The sequence below is a fragment of the Rhinoderma darwinii genome, chromosome 3, assembly GCF_050947455.1.
Source record: "Rhinoderma darwinii isolate aRhiDar2 chromosome 3, aRhiDar2.hap1, whole genome shotgun sequence".
NCBI classification, from domain to species: Eukaryota; Metazoa; Chordata; class Amphibia; order Anura; family Rhinodermatidae; genus Rhinoderma; species Rhinoderma darwinii.
The window spans coordinates 38,023,545-38,044,257 of record NC_134689.1 but is presented as its reverse complement, the minus strand read 5'-3'; the positions used below and the strand labels follow the sequence as shown (position 1 = coordinate 38,044,257).

Sequence of the window (20,713 nt, the reverse complement as noted above, 5' to 3'; positions counted from 1 at the left end):
TCTGGAATTCCGCCAACACCCTGCTCCATGACATACCTCTAAATCCCAGCCAATGCACAACCGCATCCTGTCGCGGAATGCGCAACTGGCGACCGTCCGGGCGGACGTCCGCCCTCAAAGCCCCCCAGTGCACGTAAGAATGACCCAGCAACCACACCAAACACGGAGGCGAATCTGAAACGGAAAAAACAATTAGACACCACCATATAAAACATTTCTTAAGCGTTAACAACAAACCTCATAACAAATGGGGGCGGACATAGGACTTAAATCTGTTGGACTCCCAACGACCAATGCGCCGCACCCCTTCATCATCCAACCCCCAGCGCCCTGCTTCAGTTGCTGCGCCAATCCTGAAGGAATGAGATGAATATGAGCCCGCCGCGACACCAACCGCGGTCAGACATTTTTTAAATACAGCTCCAAACTGAAACCTGGACAAAAACGACCCGTCCACATGACGTAACAAAGGCAAATCTGGAGACCCCGCTTGCGGCTTAAAACCCTGCATGCACTCTACTGGGCACATAACCGACCCCGGGAGGGCGAACAAAACTATCAGCTTACCCTTCCCTAATTGGTCAGTTTTTGACCGACGCAACCATACCTCCAGCCGATCTGCGAATAGGCTCACCTCCCCAGATCTCAGCCCCCCTGCCTGTTTGGTACTTGGCGACACCAACTCACCTACTCTAAATGCCACAAAGAACGCTAACGAAAAAGCTAACCGAAACAAATCCATTTAGTCTGAAGAACGACAGACCGATGCTAATGAACCGCCCAACGAGCTAAGCAAAGCAAACGACACAGGCCTTCTACTATCCGCCTCCACTCTACCTCGGCGCAACCCCTTCAAAGCCTGTAACACCAGAAATTCCTTAGATACATCTTGAAAGCCTCGCAAGTTAAAACCAAACGCCACCGCAGATATGAACCGGTTCACCTTTGCCACTGAAAACCCCGCCTCCCAGGCGTCCCCTAACCAGTACAAAAGTGCCACCAACCTGTCTCTATCCGTATTGACGTCACCCAACTCTCTTACCCACTCCTCCCACTGCCTCCAACAAGCAGAATAAGCACTCCACGTCGTGCGCGCCAAAGACCTTTGTACCAGTTGTTCTACGGGACCGAGACCAGATCCCAAAGATGTTCCGGACAAGCCAAACCGAGACATTCCGCTCCCGGTGCCAATTGCCGAAACCGGTCCCACTGCGAGCGAGAAAGAGCATCAGCGATACAATTCCGTACTCCCGGCACATGCACCGCCACCACCCACGCGTTCAACGACAAACACACCAACACTAAATGTCGCAACAATTGAACTACCGGAGGAGAGGACGCCGTGATGTTATTAATGGCCAGCACCACCCCCATGTTGTCGCAGTAAAAACGAACCTTCTTATCCCTGAGCCTGTCCCCCCAAATGGTCGCCGCCACCACGATGGGGAACAGCTCGAGCAGGGCCAGATTCCGCGTGAGTCCACTGGACACCCAACTAGCCGGCCTTTGACCTGCGCACCACGGACCTCCCCCGTAAGCTCCATAACCGCCCGCCCCAGCCGCATCCGTAAAAATATTCAAATCACTCGTATCCTGCGCTGAGGCCATCCACAGCGAGCGACCATTGTACTGGCCCAAGAAGTCATCCCAAACCTGAAGATCAGCTCGATGCTCCTCATTGAGCCGCACAAAATGATGCGGCGCACGCACTCCCGCCGTTGCCGCCGCCAACCGTCTACCAAACACCCTCCCCATTGGCATAATCCGGCAGGCGAAATTCAACTTCCCCAGCAGCGACTGAAGCTCCCGCAGCGTCATTTTCTTCAGTCTACAAGCCCGCCGTACCTCCAGCCTCAAAGCACCCAGCTTATCCGCAGGGAGACGACACTCCATTGCCACCGAATCTATTTCAATTCCCAAAAAACAAATCGTCGCTACCGGGCCCTCCGTTTTTTCTGGCGCCAAAGGGATCCCAAAATCCCTCGCCACCTTCTGTAGTGCATAAAGCAAATTACCGCAAACCGGCGAACCCCCCGGGCCAACGCACAAGAAATCATCTAAGTAATGGATCAACGAGTCGACCCCGGATACTCCCCTCGTTACCCACTCCACGAAGCTACTAAACGCCTCGAAATATGCACACGAAAGGGAACACCCCATCGGAAGGCACCGATCCACGTAAAAAGCCCCATTCCAAAAACCACCCAACAGCCGTTGGCTTTCTGGATGAACTGGCAACAACCTGAACGCCGCCTCGATGTCGGTTTTTGCTAGCAGCACGCCTGGACCCGCAGCCCGCACTAAACGCACCGCCTTATCGAATGAGGTATAGACTACGGAGCACAACTCGTGATCAATCCCGTCATTTACCGACGAACCCTTGGGATACGATAAGTGTTGAATCAAACGAAATTTTCCGGGCTCGCGCTTAGGAACAATACCCAATGGGGACACAACTAAATCTTTTACTGGCGAATAAACAAAAGGCCCCGACATGCGACCCAACGAAACTTCTTTTAACAATTTTTCCGACACGACCTTGGCATGCAAGTAAGCCGATTTTAAATTCCTCCGCGTAACCGGAACCTCATAAGGAGGCGGAGGAATAACAAAACCAACACAAAACCCCTCGTAAAGCAACTTAGCCACCGCCCTATCTGGATACTCATTTAGATAAGGGGCCATCTTTTCCACCCTCACCGGTGACACCCCCTTGACCAGCCGCGGAGGACTGGTTCCCTGACCTCTTTTTTCGCATACATTTTGCCGCCCCGTGTGATGCACCATTACACTCGGAACACACGTGCTTGAACTTGCACGTGGCCCCGAACTTACACTGGCCTTCATTAAATTGCCAGCAAAAACCCGCCTTTCCCCCCCGCCTTGTCCAACCTGACTAGACTGGCCTCCTTGGCCGGCGCTCCCGGGAAAGGACTGCCTAACCGGAGCCGTAACCCGTAACCAGAGAGCAATATCCTTCTGGTCCCATCGAATCGCCGGCCGAACCGCTTTCCGCTGACGGAATTGCTCATCGTATCGCAGCCACGCCTGACCCCCATACGCCCTATGAGCTTCCCCAATGGCATCAAAATAACAAAACAACGCCGAACAATTTTCCGGCGCCTTTTCCCCTATCACACTGGCTAATATGGCGAACGCCTGCGACCAATTAACGAACGTCTGCGGGATAAGCCTATACCGCCGCCGTTCCTCCTCGTTCTTTTTACTCTCGTCCCGCTTGCTCTTATCCAAATTAAATTTAGCGAGCGGCAAGAGAGAAAAAATCTCAACATATTCGTCCTTCCAGATCCGCTCACGCACCTCCTGCTTTAAATGCGCCCCCAACGGACCTTCGAAACAAACATACACCTCCCCACGAGCACGATCATCAATACGCACCCGATCGCCATCTTTTTGTTCCTCGGTCTGTACCGACACCGCGACCGCCTCTCTAACCGCCGTCACGGGCCGCGCCTGTAACAATCCCACGTCCCTGGGGCCTTCCCAAACTACCGCCGGGGACACTTCCGTGACTACCGGTGCCGCCGCCCTATCTAGGCGCCCGACCAGCTCTCTCAAGCAACCCACTAAGTCTGCCAGACCCGCGCCATCGTGCCCGCCCGCGCCACTACCGGCCACCGATGCGACGCTAGCAGCCCCCCCGCCGACACCCGACATAAAAATCGCTGGATATGACAATGATGGAGTTATACACTCACCGGGCTGCACAGGCGCTGTGTTCCCGTCAGCCGGACCATCCTGACCTCGACGATACGCGTCCAGTTCACCTTCCTCCAGCTCTTCTCTCGCAGACGACTGGCCATCCCACCGACATCTTCGGAACGGAGATGATGAAGCGCTGACCGATGGGCCGGCAACCTGCCGCCCGACCGCTGGAACCCAGACTTCCGACCGGACATGTTGCCTCGACGTCGCTGCAGATCTAGGCGTCCGTCTTGATGATCCTGAAGAAGCCTGCCCCCTGGCCGGAACATCACCAGGCGGGGCGGCCGTACCTTGTCCTCCGAATCTTCCATCCGATGGGGGAGGGGTGACAGGGAGCCCGGCCTGCGACTCCCTGCTTACCGCCGGACCCCGTCACGGCTTGGGATTCCTGCCAGGACTCAGGGCCTGGGAAGGGGCGGTCCTCCCAGCTGCCTGGCCTGCAGCGTCAGTGATCGGGCTCCCTCTGCGACGCCGTGTCCGCGGGACTGCCTCAGGACTGAGGCGCTCTGGAGGTCGGGACCGCCGGGAGGGACGGGTCGACCCGGCCTGAGTCGCCGTCACCCCCGGCAACGCTCTCTGCCTGCTCCGAGCAGGAGCGGTTGTTGCCGACTCCCCCCCCGCCGCCATAGTAATGCTAGGAAGGGGGCCGGGGGAGGGGAGCCTGTCCCCTGCAACAGACCCCGAACGCCGGGCCTGACGTGGCGAAACGGCGTCCGGGATCCTCGTTATTGCAGCCACGGTCTCTTCCAGCCATCCGGGACCGTGGTGCACAGCAGCGGCACGCAGCCGCTCTAATAATACTGCCTCCGACATGGTGAGTAGCGCGGGCAACGGGGAGCTTGTCTTTCCCTGTGTTACTCCTCCCGCTGCTTCCGGCTCAATGCCGAAAACAGCGGGAAGCTTAGCAACGGCCCCCTGACTCCTCCTTGTCCCTCCTCCAACTCCCTCCAACTCTCCCTCCAACTCTCCCTCACCTTTTAACCCTTTTCCTACCAGGGAGGTCATGGAGGCTTCCCCTTAAGCCCTGCAGGCTGCGTCCAGCCTCTTCTTTATTGGTGGCAAAATGTATAAACTTACTAGAAGATTAAAACTCAAGGCTATCTGTAAAATAGGAGGAAGAAGAGGCAGCAACATTACTGAACACTGAACTCAAGTGTGCCGACAAAGTATACTTAAAGAGGATCTGTCACTAGTTTAGTAATGCCCCATCTTCTAGCTAATCTAATAGGCGATGTCACACTGATAATGTTAGTGAAAATTGCGTCCCAAAAACGTTTAGTATTTTAAAAGTTATGAGCTTTTTTCTAAATATGCAAATGTGGCTATACTAGGCAAGTGGGTGTCAACACCAGCGATTCTCCAGAAGAGGCTGGACGCAGCCTGCAGGGCTTAGGAGGGAAGCCTCCATGACAGCCCTAGGAGGGAAAGGGTTAAGTGTTGAGGGAAAGTTAGAAGGAGGTGAAGGAGGGACAAGGAGGAGTTGGGGGCCGTTACTGAGCTTCCCGCTGTTTTCGGCATTGAGCCGGAAGCAGCGGGAGGAGTAACACGCAGCTAGACAAGCTCCCCGTTGCCCCGCTCTGTGTGCCAGGTCAGAGGCTGTAATACTTGCGCAGCTGCGCGCCGCTGCTGTGCACCACGGTCCCGGATAGTTGGAGGAGACCGTGGCAGCACTGACAAGAATCCCGGACGCCGAATTGCCACGTCAGGCCTGGCGTTCGAGGTCTGTTGTTGGGGACAGGCTCCCCTCCCCCGGCCCCCTTCCTAGCAGTAATATGGCGCGGGGGGGGAGTCGGCAACACCCGCTCCTGCTCAGAGCAGGCTGGGAGCGTCGCCAGGGATGATGGTGACTCAGGCTGGGTCTACCCGTCGCTCTCGGCAGTCCCGACCTCCAGAACGCCTCAGCCCGGAGGTGGTCCCGCGGACACGGCGTCGCAGGAGGAGCCCTAAAATGGACGCTGCAGGCCAGGCAGCTGGGAGGGCCGCCTCTTCCCAGGCCCTGCATCCTGGCAGGAATCCCCGGCCGCGACGGGGTCCGGCGGTTATCAGGGAGTCGCAGGCCGGGCTCCCTGTCACCCCTCCCCCATCAAATGCAAGATTTGGAGGACAAGTTACGGCCGCCCCGCCTGGTGATGTTCCGGCCAGTGGGCAGGCTTCATCAGGATCGTCGAGACGGACGCCTAGACCTGCAGCGACATCGAGGCAACATGTCCGGTCGGAAGTCTGGGTCCCTGCGGTCGGGCGGCAGGTTGCCGGCCCATCGGTCAGCGCGTCATCATCCCTGTTTCGAAGATGTCGGTGGGATGGCCAGTCGTCTGCGAGAGAGGAGCTGGAGGAAGGGGAACTGGACGTGTATCGGCGAGGTCAGGATGGTCCGGCTGACGGGAACGCAGCGCCTGTGCAGCCCGGTGAGTGTATAACTCCATCTTTGTCGTATCCAGCGATTTTTATGTCAGGTGTCGGCGGGGGGGCTGCTAGCCTCGCATCGGTGGCCGGTAGTGGCGCGGGCGGGCGCGACGGCGCAGGTCTGGCGGACTTAGTGGGTTGCTTGTGGGAGCTGGTCGGGCGCCTAGATAGGGCGGCGGCGCCAGTAGTTATGGAGGTGTCCCCGGCAGTAGTTTGGGAAGGCCCCAGGGACGGGGGATCGTTGCAGGCGCGGCCCGGGATGGCGGCTAGAGAGGCGGTCGCGGTGTCGGTACAGACTGAGGCACAAAAAGAAGGCGATCGGGTGCGTATTGATGATCGTGCTCGTGGGGAGGTGTATGTTTGCTTCGAAGGTCCGTTAGGGGCGCACTTAAAGCAGGAGGTGCGTGAGCGGATCTGGAAGGACGAATATGTCGAGATTTTTTCTCTCCTGCCGCTTGCAAAATTCAATTTGGATAAGAGCAAGCGGGACGAGAGTAAGAAGGACGAGGAGGAACGTCGGCGGTATAGGCTTATCCCGCAGACGTTCGTTAATTGGTCGCAGGCGTTCGCCATATTAGCCAGTGTAATAGGAGAAAAGGCGCCGGAAAATTGTTCGGCGTTGCTTTGCTATTTTGATGCCATTGGGGAGGCTCATAGGGCGTACGGGGGGCAGGCGTGTCTAAGATACGATGAGCAATTCCATCAGCGGAAAGCGGTTCGGCCGGCGATTCGGTGGGACCAGAAGGATATTGCTCTCTGGTTACGGGTTACGGCTCCGGTTAGGCAGTCCTTTCCCGGGAACGCTGGCCAAGGGGGCCAGTCCAGTCAGGTCGGACAAGGGGGCGGGGCGAAGTTGGGATTTTGCTGGCAATTTAACGAGGGCCAGTGTAAGTTCGGGGCCACGTGCAAGTTCAAGCACGTGTGTTCCGAGTGTAATGGTGCATCACACGGGGCTGCAAAATGTATGCGAAAAAAGAGGTCAGGGAACCAGTCCTCCTCGGCTGGTCAAGGGGTTGTCACCGGTGAGGGTGGAAAGGATGGCCCCTTATCTAAATGAGTACCCGGATAGGGTGGCGGCCAAGTTGCTTTACGAGGGGTTTTGTGTTGGTTTTATTATTCCTCCGCCTCCTTATGAGGTCCCGGTTACGCGGAGGAACCTTTAGGGTATGTTCACACGGCCAAATTTCAGACGTATACGAGGCGTATTTTGCCTCGTTTTACGTCTGAAAATAGGGCTACAATACGTCGGCAAACATCTGCCCATTCATTTGAATGGGTTTGCCGACGTACTGTGCAGACGACCTGTTATTTACGCATCGTCGTTTGACAGCTGTCAAACGACGACGCGTAAAAATACAGCCTCGGCAAAAGAAGTGCAGGACACTTCTTTGGACGTTTTTGGAGCTGTTTTCTCATAGACTCCAATGAAAACAGCTCCAAAAACGGACGTAAAAAACGCCGCGAAAACGGCGTGAAAACGCAGCGAAAAATGCGAGTTGGTAAAAAAACGTCTGAAAAGCAGGGTCTGTTTTCCCTTGAAAACAGCTCTGGATTTTCAGACGTTTTTGTTGACTACGTGTGAACATACCCTAAGGGTATGTTCACACGTAGTCAACAAAAACGTCTGAAAATCCAGAGCTGTTTTCAAGGGAAAACAGACCCTGCTTTTCAGACGTTTTTTTACCAACTCGCATTTTTCGTGGCGTTTTCACAGCGTTTTTTACGTCCGTTTTTGGAGCTGTTTTCATTGGAGTCTATGAGAAAACAGCTCCAAAAACGTCCAAAGAAGTGTCCTGCACTTCTTTTGACGAGGCTGTATTTTTACGGGTCGTCGTTTGACAGCTGTCAAACGACGACGCGTAAATAACAGGTCGTCTGCACAGTACGTCGGCAAACCCATTCAAATGAATGGGCAGATGTTTGCCGACGTATTGTAGCCCTATTTTCAGACGTAAAACGAGGCATAATACGCCTCGTATACGTCTGAAATTTGGCCGTGTGAACATACCCTAAATCGGCCTACTTGCATGCTGAGGTCGTGTCGGAAAAATTGTTTAAAGAAGTTTCGTTGGGTCGCATGGCGGGGCCTTTTGTTGATCCGCCAATAAAAGATTTAGTGGTGTCCCCGTTGGGCATCGTTCCAAAGCGCGAGCCCAGGAAATTTCGTTTGATTCAGCATTTATCGTTTCCCAAGGGTTCGTCGGTAAATGACGGGATTGATCACGAGTTGTGTTCCATAGTGTATACCTCATTCGATAAGGCGGTGGGGTTGGTTCGTGCAGCGGGTCCAGGCGCGCTGCTAACAAAAACCGACATCGAGGCGGCGTTCAGGTTGCTGCCAGTTCATCCAGTAAGCCAACGGCTGTTGGGTTGTTTTTGGAATGGGGCTTTTTATGTGGATCGTTGCCTTCCGATGGGGTGTTCCCTTTCTTGCGCATACTTCGAGGCATTTAGTAGCTTCGTGGAATGGGTGACGAAGGGAGTAGCCGGGGTCGACTCGTTGATACATTACTTAGATGATTTCTTGTGCGTCGGCCCGGGGGGTTCGCCGGTTTGCGGTAATCTGCTTCATGCACTGCAGAAGGTGGCGAGGGATTTTGGGATCCCTTTGGCACCAGAAAAGACCGAGGGTCCGGTACCGACGATTTGTTTTTTGGGAATTGAAATAGATTCGGTAGCAATGGAGTGTCGTCTTCCTGCGGATAAGTTGGGGGCTTTGAGTCAGGAGGTACGTCGGGCTTGTAAGTTAAAGAAAATTACGCTGTGTGAGCTTCAGTCGTTGCTGGGGAAGTTGAATTTCGCCTGCCGGATTATGCCAATGGGGAGGGTGTTTGGTAGACGGTTGGTGGCGGCAACGGCAGTAGTGCGTGCGCCACATCATTTTGTGCGGCTTAAGGAGGAGCATCGGGCTGATCTGCAGGTATGGGATGACTTCCTGGGCCAGTATAATGGTCGCTCGCTATGGATGGCTCCAGCGCAGGATACGAGTGATTTAAATATCTTTACGGATGCGGCTGGGGCGGGCGGTTTTGGAGCTTACGGGGGGGTCCGTGGTGCGCAGGTCGATGGCCGGTTAGTTGGGTGTCCAGTGGACTCACGCGGAATCTGGCCCTGCTCGAGCTGTTCCCCATCGTGGTTGCGGCGACCATTTGGGGGGACAGGCTCAGGGATAAGAAGGTTCATTTTTACTGCGACAATATGGGGGTGGTGCTGGCCATTAATAACATCACGGCGTCCTCTCCTCCGGTAGTGCAGTTGTTGCGACATTTAGTATTGGTGTGCTTGTCGTTGAACGCGTGGGTGGTGGCGGTGCATGTGCCGTGGGTACGGAATTGTATCGCTGATGCTCTTTCTCGATCGCAGTGGGACCGGTTTCGGCAATTGGCACCGGGAGCGGAACGTCTCGGTTTGGCTTGTCCGGAACATCTTTGGGATCTGGTCTCGGTCCCGTAGAACGATTGGTAAAGAGGTCCTTGGCGCGCACGACGTGGAGTGCTTATTCTGCTTGTTGGAGGCAGTGGGAGGAGTGGGTAAGAGAGTTGGGTGACGTTAACACGGATAGAGACAGGTTGGTGGCACTTTTGTACTGGTTAGGGGACGCCTGGGAGGCGGGGTTTTCATTGGCAAAGGTTAACCGTTTCATGTCTGCGGTGGCGTTTGGTTTTAAGTTGCGGGGCTTTCAGGATGTATCTAAGGAATTTTTAGTGGTACAGGCTTTGAAGGGTTTGCGCCGAGGTAGGGTGGAGGCGGATCGTAGAAGGCCTGTGTCGTTTTCTTTGCTTGGCTCTTTGGGTGGTTCATTAACATCGGTCTGTCGTTCTTCGGCTGAGATGAAGTTGTTTCGGTTAGCTTTTTCTTTAGCGTTCTTTGGGGCATTTAGAATTGGCGAGTTGGTGTCGCCGAGTACCAAGCAGGCAGGGGGGTTGAGACTGGGGGAGGTGAGCCTATATGCTGATCGGCTTGAGGCATGGTTGCGTCGGTCAAAAACTGACCAATTAGGAAGGGGAAAGCTGATAGTTTTGTTCGCCCTCCCGGGTTCGGCTATGTGCCCGGTCGCGTGCATGCGGGGGTTTAAGCCACGAGGGGGGTCTCCAGAGTTGCCATTGCTATGTCACGAGGACGGGTCATTTTTGTACAGATTTCAGTTTGGAGCTTTATTTAAAAAATGTTTGGCAGCGGTTGGTGTCGCGGCGGGCTCATATTCATCTCATTCCTTCAGGATTGGCGCAGCAACAGAAGCAGGGCGCTGGGGGTTGGATGACGAAGGGGTGCGGCGCATCGGTCGTTGGGAGTCCAACAGATTTAGGTCTTATGTTCGCCCCCATCTGTTATGAGTCTTGTTGTTAGTGCTTAAAAAATGTTTGTGTGGTGGTGTCTAATTGTCTTTTCCGTTTCAGATCCGCCTCCGTGTTTGGTGTGGTTGCTGGGTCACTCGTACGTGCATTGGGGGGCTTTGAGGGCGGACGTCCGCCCGGACGGTCGCCAGTTGCGCATTCCGCGGCAGGATGCGGTTTTGCATTGGCTGGGATTTAGAGGTATGTCATGGAGCAGGGTGTTAGCAGAATTCCAGACATATGCCCGGCTTGATAGCGTCCCAGAGGTGTTAGTATTGCACGTGGGTGGGAATGACTTGGGAGTCCGTCCTTTTCGTGAGTTGGTGCGTGATATAAAACACGATATGTTGTGTTTGTGGGTGTCTTATCCCAGGTTGGTAATAGTGTGGTCGGACATTGTTCCTAGAAAACATTGGCGGTTGGCTAGGTCAGTGGATAGAGTCAATAAGGCACGCATTAAAGTTAATCGGGCGGTGTCCCGTTTTGTAGCCAAAAACGGGGGCATTTGCGTGCGGCACAGGGATTTGGAAGTGGGAGTGGGGAATTACTGGAGGAGTGATGGGGTTCATTTGACCGAGGTTGGTATTGATCTGTGGAGCCTGGCAATAGCAGAGGGAATTGAAAGGGCGGTGGTGGTGTGGCGGAACTCACAGGCTTAAGGTGGTCAAGGCCTGTTTCGCTGTGGCGGGGGGAGTCCTTGAGGCCAGTCAGTACAAAATGGTGGGGGGGTCGCATCGGGGGTATGTGTCCCCCAAAAAAGGTACATGGTTGAAGACTTCATCGGGTGTTATCCCTTTGAAGTGGTCTTCTGGTGGAAGGTATATCACTTGAAGGCTTCATCGGGTGTTATCCCTTTGAAGTGGACTTCTAGTGGTTGGAGCTATGTGCAGAGGTGAGCGGTGCCTCCGAGCTGGTTTACGGCTGGTGGTAATTGGTTGGTGGTGGTTGCAGATGGCTAACTCGGGGTGTGTTTAAAAGGAATATCTAAAATGGCTTCAAGGACTTCCTCTGCTCGGATTAATGTTAACGTTAAAACTGTTATTTATGATTCTGACCCATGTTGGGTCATGTGAATTATTAGGAGGAATTCTCTGGTGGATTCCTAATTAGTTATCCGAACGTTTCGGATTTAAATTGTTTTTATAAAACTGTGAAATTAATAAACGGCTGCTGTGGCCATTTCACATCCAACCTCGGGGTCACGTGTCTTTTCTAAAGGTGGGGGTGGAGGGATAGGAAGGGATAAGGGAAGGTTCACTAACACACGACTCTACTTAGGCAGGTCATGTGGTGGAGCTACCTCACAGCCTCTGACGCTGTCCTATCAGCATGAAGCTGCTTCACACACAGTGTGAGAGACTGTGGCTGGAGGGAAGGGGGATCACTTCAAATAGCCATATCCCCGGCTGTGGATCATCTAGAACAGTGGTTCTGATGGCATATGAAAGATGAGATTCTAATCTTTCATATGCCACCAGCAGTTCTAGCTGTGAAACAACTGGAGGTATCACCAGTTAAAGACACAGTCGGGAATAGAAGCTGTATACTATATGATTACACTGTGTTGCTGGGCAGCGAAGAGGAGAACTATATGATGCTGATCGGACAGCGTCATACAGAAAACATTACACCGTCCAGAGAGAAAAGAAAGAGCTACCTTCCATTTTGCTATTAGAGCCACATTAGCATATTTAGAAAAATGCCCATAACTTTGCAAATAATAAACGTTTTTGAAAAACAATTACAAAGTAGTTGTCAGCATCATAGCGTCTATTAGATTAGTTAGGAGATAGGGAATTAAAAAACTAGTGACAGATCCTCTTTAACCTGTAAATTTTATACGACGTCCATATTTGGTCAATTCAGGGGTTTCCTATCACTGGAGTTCCCGAGAAGAGCATCAGCTGATGCTCTGCCCGGGGACTACAGCACTTCTGCCAACGTCACTGTCACTGTCCATATATGGACAATGATGTCGGTACCAGTACTGAAGTCCCCGAGCAAAGCATCAGCTGATGCTCTGCCTGGGGACTCCAGCACTGTCACTGTCCATATATGTCCACGTCACTGTCACTGTCCATATATGGTCAGTGATCTCAGGGATTTCCTATCGCTGGAGTTCCCAAGCAGAACATCAGCTGATGCTCTGCTCGGGAACTCCAGTAATGCTGCCAACGTCACTGTCACTGTCCATATATGGACAGTGACAGTGATGTGGGCAGAAGTGATGTAGTCCCCAGGCAGAGCAGCTTGGGAATTCCAGAGATAGGAAACCCCTGAATTAACCAAATATGGATGTCTGTAGCAGTGCTACAGTCCGGAGCAAATCGCTAGCTGATGCTCTGCTCGGGACCTAAGCAATAGGCAATGTGACAGCCCCTTGCGGTCATGTTCACGAACAGCACATGAAGCAAGCCCTCAGTCACGTGGGGCCGTGTCGGAGCGTCATCATTATTAGAACAGCTCCAGGACTTCCAGGAACAATTCACGAGGTTTGAACTGCACCATTTAGTACAGAATTTTAAATTAAAGAGGAACTTTAACCTGCCCATACATGTGCAGCTGAGTGCAGCATGTAATGGGCAGGACTTCACAAACACTGTGTCACTTTACATTTTTTTCCTATGTTCCTCCGTTATTTACATATCGGTGCCGTTATATTTGGCACCCGTTATGTAAATAAGCCCCTGAACTGTCAATGGGGCGTTTCTATCTCACTAAACGGCAAGGAGGTGTGATCTCTTCTCTCTGAAACTGTCCAATCAGCTACGGACATTATAAGGGCGGCTGTGGTTCTGCAGAGAGCACTCTCTCAGTCTGTGTGTGATCTTGCGGGAGGGACATTGTCCGTAGCTGATTGGACAGTGTCAGAGCGAAGACATCACGCCCCCTTGCCACTTAGTGAGATAGAAACGCCCCATTGACAGTTCAGGGGCTTATTTACATATCTGGCGCCAAACATAACGTCACCGATATGTAAATAACGGAGGAAGATAGAAAAAAATGTAAAGTGCCCCAGGGTTTGTGCAGCCCTGCCCATTACATGCTGCACTCAGCTGCACATGTATGGGCAGGTGAAAGTTTCTCCTTAAAGAGGCTCTGTCACCACATTATAAGTGGCCTATCTACTACATAAGGAGATCGGCGCTATAATGTAGGTGACAACAGCAGTGCTTTTTATTTAAAAAACCGATCTATTTTTACCTCTTTATTAGCGTTTTTAGATTTATGCTAATGAGTTGCTTAATGCCCAACTGGGCGTATTATTACTTTAGACCAAGTGGGCGTTGTACAGGGGAGTGTATGACACTGACCAATCAGCATCATGCACTCCTCTCCATTCATTTACACAGCGCATAGGGATCCTGTTAGATCCTTATGTGCTGTCTTATACTAACACATTAACAGTACTGAAGTGTTTACACAGTGAATAGACATTCCACGGGATGTCTATTCACAATCTCCCCTGTACAACGCCCACTTGGTCTAAAGTGAAAATATGCCCACTTGGGCATTAAGCAACTCATTAGCATAAATCTAAAATCTCTAATAAAGTGGTAAAAATAGATAGTTTTTTTAAATAAAAAGCATTACTGTCACCTACATTGTAGCGCTGATCTCCTTATGTCGGAGACAGGGCACTTATAATGTGGTGACAGAGCCTCTTTAAAGTATATTAGTAAGTTACTTTGTTTCACATAAATATATTATTGCAATGCAATTTTTGGTCCCCGGATAACTTAAGTATTCTAATGTGATTAACTTCTTTATATGAGGGAAAAAGAATGTACACATCTTTTTTTTGCAATGTAAGCAAGGACAGAAGGTGCTGAATATTGTAGGGGATCTATCCTCATGGAGTCACAGCAAATCCGTCCGTGTCTGACAGATTCAACGGTACCAAATTATTCCAATAGTAAAATCACAGAAATTGTGCCTTTTACTTCTAATGTATCTAAAACTACATTTAATACACCACATAGACAATAGGAACTCCCTTCAATGGGAAAAATGAGTACCAGATGCCAAGCAATGCAAAATAGTATATAGAAAAAACTGCCAAGGAGAACTGTTTGGGGGGCTACTAAGGCAAGTATTAGGCCTTATTCACATGAGCGGGTCCGTGTTTCTCCTCTGAAAGCACTTCCTGGGTTTACTTTTGTTTATTCTCTGCATTTCTTTAGCAACTGATGCGTGAAACACGGACAGCAACCGGATGTCAGCCATGTGTCGTCCGTTGTTCTCACGCAGCCATTGACTTCAATGGGCGAAGTGATCCGCAAAAACGGACCAAAAAGGACATTTGGTAAGTTTTACGCAACTGACACATGCACCATGGAAAAACACGAATGTGTGAATAGCCCCATTGAATTGCATTGGTCAGTGTGCTGTCTGTTATCTCAACAGCACACTGACGTAAAACACGCTCGTCTGAATTAGGTCTTAGGGCAAGCCACCATGTGTGGGTCGCCTCTCGCAGGCAGTAGCTCTTTTGATCCCCCTCATCGAATAGGGTAAGGTGATAGCAGGTATAAATAGGCATAGGCCTCATCATCCTACTTACACTGCTAGTCCTTGGCTACAGCAATTGCCAGACAATCTAGCGGATCCCATTCTTTACTATAGGTGTAGTTCTGGCATCAGTTGCATACATTTTAATGCCGGATGTCTACCTTCACTGGACAGAAGGACTTTGATGAACTATTAGTGTCCCTTTGTCCACTCTGCTGGTTTACTGAGATCTTTTCCAGCTCTGTCTCGTATATTGTGGCAATGCAGATTGCAATACTAAAATCTCCATGTAGGCACCACGTAGTAGACAGCGTTAGCTCCCACAACATATTCCACTGTGGTCACGTCCATGATGGATCCACATTAAGCCCCTCTCATACTGTTGATAACTGGTTCAAAACATTTAAGAGGACCTGTCAGGTTTCCTGACCAACATAGTATAGAGAAATGCTGCTTAGTATGCAATATCTCGTTTCATAGCATTGGCTGTTTAATTTAGTAGCAGTAAGTCTTATAAATGCTGGTTGGACTCGCATAGAAAGATTTGGAGTCCGGTCCCCAGCTCACAGGAGTTGATTGACAGCTTTCCCTACAAATGCTCATACAAGGAATACTGTCAATGACCTCCTATGGAGGGTAAGCGCGACTCAAAGCTTTCTACTGGAGTCTGGTCACCATTTTTTGGGGTTATTATATCTAAATAAGGCAGCCAACACTATAAAACTTGATATTACTGTGCTAAGCCCCCCCCCCCCCCATCCTATACAGCCCTCAGATAGGAAGTACCAGAGACATCTGACAGATACTTTTTATGTCCAGTAACCCGATCTTCCTCAGCTATAAGCATCTCGAAATTAAATACAGTAAAACTATAAGCTTCTTAAAGAGGACCTGTCTTCTCTCCTGACATGTCTGTTTTAGTAAATATTTGTATCCTATGAAATAACAAAGCTGGAGCATCTTTTATTTATTTATACATTTTCAGGAGGAATAACAGAGGAGCAGCACAATGCAGAGTTCTAAGAAAAAATGCTCCAGAATTGTTAATTTTTGGAGAATGCAGGTATTTACTAAAACAGACATTTCAAGAGAAATGAAAAGTCCTGTTTAATCTGGAATTTAATAGTCCAGAAAGGGAAACTAGTCTGTTCTGAGCACCATTGAGAACAACTTTGCAGTAACACGCTATGATGTGTAACTGGGGACATGTGGATTTGAGCTGTGGTCCTGTGGATCAGTGCACACAGAAAATGACACATAGTGCACTTTATGACAGTAGTACAAGTTCTGCACCAATGTTTATTTCAGGATACAATTAGCAATGGGGTTTTGTATATTCTCCCTCTACTGAGCTTACTTAAAGAGGCTCTGTCACCATATTATAAGTGCCCTGTCTCCTATATAAGGAGATCGGCGCTGTAATGTAGGTGACAGTAATGCTTTTTATTTAGAAAAACGATCTATTTTAAACCACTTTATGAGCGATTTTTAGCTTTATTCTAATTAGTTTCTTAATGCCCAAGTGGGCGTGTTTTTACTTTAGACCAAGTGGGCGTTGTACAGTGGAGTGTATGACGCTGACCAATGAGTGACCAATCAGTGTCATGCACTTCTCTCCATTCATTTACACTGCACTAGCGATATAGTTATATCGCTATGTGCAGCCACATACACAAACACTAACATTACTGCAGTGTCCTGATAATGAATATACATCACTACCAGCCAGGACGTGATGTGTATTCAGAATCCTGATACGTCTGTAGCGTCTCTGTGAGATTTACAGCAAGGCCAACGTAATCTTGCGAGATTACGATGTAACCTGTCATTTCAAACGAGATTACGTTTGCCTTGCTGGAATCTCACAGAAAAGATTCAGAAGTGGTCAGGATTCTGAATAAACATCACGTCCAGGCTGGTAGTGATGTATATTCATTATCAGGACACTGCAGTAATGTTAGTGTTTGTGTATGTGGCTGCACATAGCGATATAACTATATCGCTAGTGCAGTGTAAATGAATGGAGAGAAGTACGTGACGCTGATTGGTCAGCGTCATACACTCCTCTGTACAACGCCCACTTGGTCTAAAGTAAAAACACGCCCACTTGGGCATTAAGAAACTCTTTAGCTTAAAGCTAAAAATCACTCATAAAGTGGTTTAAAATAGATAGTTTTTCGAAATAAAAAGCATTACTGTCACCTGAATTACAGCGCCGATCTCCTTATGTAGGAGATAGGCCACTTATAATGTGGTGACAGAGCCTCTTTAAAGGGGTTTTCCTAGAATCAACAATTATCACCTATCCACAGTAATAATTGTCTGATCGCTGGTGGCCCCACCGCTGGGACCCCACTGATCACGAGAACGGGGGTCCCGAACTCCCAGATTACTCAGCGGTCTCCGTCATTCTCATAGACATGGAATGGAGTTGCAGCACGCATGCTCGACCGCCGCACCATTCAATGTCCTCGACTGAAGGGCCTAAAGGGATCTACGCGCTGAGCTGCATGACCGCTCAATACCCAGAAGTGTAGCGTGGACTTAGACCAGGGTAGAGAGGAGCCCGAACATACATTCTGATAAAAAATATACTGGAAAATGTAATGGGGAGAACTAAGATAACTAAATACTGTATACGTAGATGCTTTTTTTTTTTTTTTGGATGCGGACAAACACTTTAACTCTACAGCAGCCAGGCAGAGAACACTGAAAGGAATAGTTGGTAACTGACATGTCATTTCAAATAGCACAAATGTACTTCTGATGTTGATTATTGGCGATTCTAAGAATTTCAGTATAATATTTTATTACCTAAATCACTCTTTCAAATTCTATGTTGCTGTTCTCACGCTGACGGCAGCAGAATACAAGCACTTTCTCAGATACCTGTATACCGTCAACAGAGAAAGGACTTTGGATTTGATAATTTGCTGACAGCTCTTCAATGCCACCTGTACTCTGCTGACGGCGCTGTATTACTTGTAAAAGGAGTGGTTCAGGTAATAGAAGTATATTAGAGAATTGGCAATTATGCATTTCCATAATGTATTAGGGTGGTTCAAAAATCTCATTCACAAACTTCATCTAGAAAAACATGTTTTCTTAGGGCTTCTCTTTTTTTTGCCGCAAGCTTTATCTATCACAATTTTGTTGTAGTTCTTCTCCATTGACTACAACAAATTAAATAATTTCCTTTAACTGCATCTTTAGAAAACAAAACAAAAACAAGGGAAAAATGAAGCAAAGGCAACATGCATTTTTTGTGATTATTCCGCATATGGTAGAATATATGTATAAAGCCTTACGAAAGTGCAGGTTCACTTCTAGACTCTTTCCACAAGTCAGCGTAAGAATAAATTGCAAACTTCATCATCACTTTGGTAAATATTGTCAAAAACTGAAATTGCACTAAAAAAACATAATGAACAGCAAACCTTCAACATAATCTATACCGCATAAAGGGTTAAAGGACAGTATAGTGAAGCCGAGAAAGTATTATAACATTATTAAACAATCCGCTTCTATAAAACGGTAACTTATATGCATTTTGTATGGCTGAAATGCCTCTGTATGATACATTATTTGCAGCTTACCTGATGGCCCAGGAAGCCATCATGAAAGTCTGCATAGATACAGCAAACCTCTAACTAATAATGATTTCCATACCTCGCCAGACAACTCTGTTCTTAGGAATAATCTTCCTCGTGCTTGGAATTCCAGCTTGAAAAATTAAATCAACTTACCGTCATAATTTACAATAATGATAGCGAGCATGTAATCCTTCCCCAACATCTTTCGTGATCCAGGGATTCAATCACAACAGGCTGAGGTTGTCTGACCTCCACAATACCCCAATGTAATGTTACAAATCAAGCAGGAACTTGAGATGTCATGTGTGTGCGCTCCTTCCCAAATCAGCCAGCAAACAGAGTAGAAAAGTCAGAACCCATTTGTAGGCTTGTGTGAACGACGTGCACTGTGTCCTGGACAGAGGAGAAGCTGGAATAAGGGAAAGGCTGGGAGGAGAGGCAGGAGGAAGTGCTCACTGGTTGTTGCCTTGTAGGAGGAGCTGTCCAGTGCTGATGAATGATGCTCCTGTACAGTAGGACACATTCTACTTCTTCAATCAGGCAATGCTTCACTGTGTACACTCCAGCAGCGCTGTCTCCTGTAGAGTGGAAATCATAAAATATGTATACTCGCTTCACTATTCAGTCCATACTATAACTTGCATATCACAGTCATACAAATTAAAGGTATTTAGTCTTTGATAACTACATAATTAGTGCAAAGGAATAACCCCCCTCCCCCATGTAGGAATAGGGACGTCCATCCATGACAAATGTGCTATATTTAGAAGCCCCAAGGGATCCCCACAGCTTGTAAGACTAATAGCCACTAGTTGAGTGATGGAATTGTTGTTGTTTTTTTATGAAATAGTACATGCACATAAACATTTCTATATAGAGTAAATATAAATTATTATTTTATGTAAAAAATTGCCAGACCGTGATGGTAGTGAAATATTCCACCAGGTTATTTGTACCTGTGTAAGCACATAAATATTTATGTTAACCTCAATATCCCGCACACCTTATATCACACTCACAGGAGTCCAGCTGATATAGGCAATGACGGAGTGGTTTGCCGGTTCCTGTGCTTGCAGATATGACATGGAGACACTATTTTGCTTCGTGACCAACCTTGTTCCCTTTATGTCAGTTCTGCAGTCATAGGGGCAGGAGCAGCTCTCCGTGTGAGGACCCCACAAAACAACTCTTTATAACCAAGATTCAAGGACCCATTATGTGTATGACATTAAAGGCCTATTTCATATTCCCTATTAAGGATGACCTGTCACCTCTCCTTACATGTCTGTTTTAGTAAGTACGTGTATACCCCATAAAATAATAATTCTGGATCATTTATTCTAAGAACTCATTGTTGTTCCGTTCCTTTGTTATTCCTCCTGGAAATTAATGAATGAATTGAGAACTGGGTGTTATCATACCCCTTGTCAAAGAGGTGTGTCACTGCACATTGACAGCGTCAGACTTTGAAGGGACAAACTCTATTGACAAATGGAATGGTAACACCCAGTGCCAATTTACTCATGCATTTCCAGGAGGAATAACAGTGGAATAGTAAAAGGCAGTGATCTAACAAAATGTGCTTTAGTATTCTAAAGTCAGATTCACACGAGCGAGTGCAAACTCGGACTTGAAAAATGACAGCTTTTCACATCCAAGTTGCACCCGTGCGGGTCCTGTTTTCACATATCCCGATAGACTTGAGTCTATCGAGGGATCCGTGAAAACTGAAGAAAATAAGACATGTTCTATTTTTAAAGGGACCTAAAACAACGACCGTGTGAACGTTAACGGACGTATACTACGGTCGTCTGAATTCGGTCTTATACAAATATTTACTAAAATGCCAGGAGAACTGATGGGTTCTCAGAAGGTATGTAAGCTAGGCAAGGGAAGGAGGGTCTCCCAATCAAAAGCTCTTTTAGCCAAATCCAAGGGTCTTATCCAGCAATGCTTACTGCAGGGTACTCATTGAAAACAACATACGCAAATCTTCTTTAATTCTAAAAGAGTTAACTATGTGTTAAAATTACTGCATTTTGGACTCCAGATTAAAATATGTTTTCCTGGGGGGGGTTCTCTGCTAGAAGTGGAATTTAAAATGTTATATTATATTTATTTTTCATAATTTACTTCTTATCAGTG

General features: G+C 48.7%; 1 protein-coding gene across 1 annotated transcript in view; it reads right to left on the bottom strand.

Moving 5' to 3' along the window:
- APBB3 (amyloid beta precursor protein binding family B member 3) overlaps positions 1-19,118 on the bottom strand; it is a 102,968-nt gene extending 83,850 nt beyond the window's left edge. The window contains exon 1 of the mRNA XM_075856286.1: positions 18,722-19,118. Within this exon, the coding sequence (XP_075712401.1) occupies positions 18,722-18,770 (49 nt within the window). The 5' untranslated portion in view covers positions 18,771-19,118. The remainder of the gene's footprint in view (positions 1-18,721) is intronic.
- Positions 19,119-20,713: the final 1,595 nt, after the last annotated feature.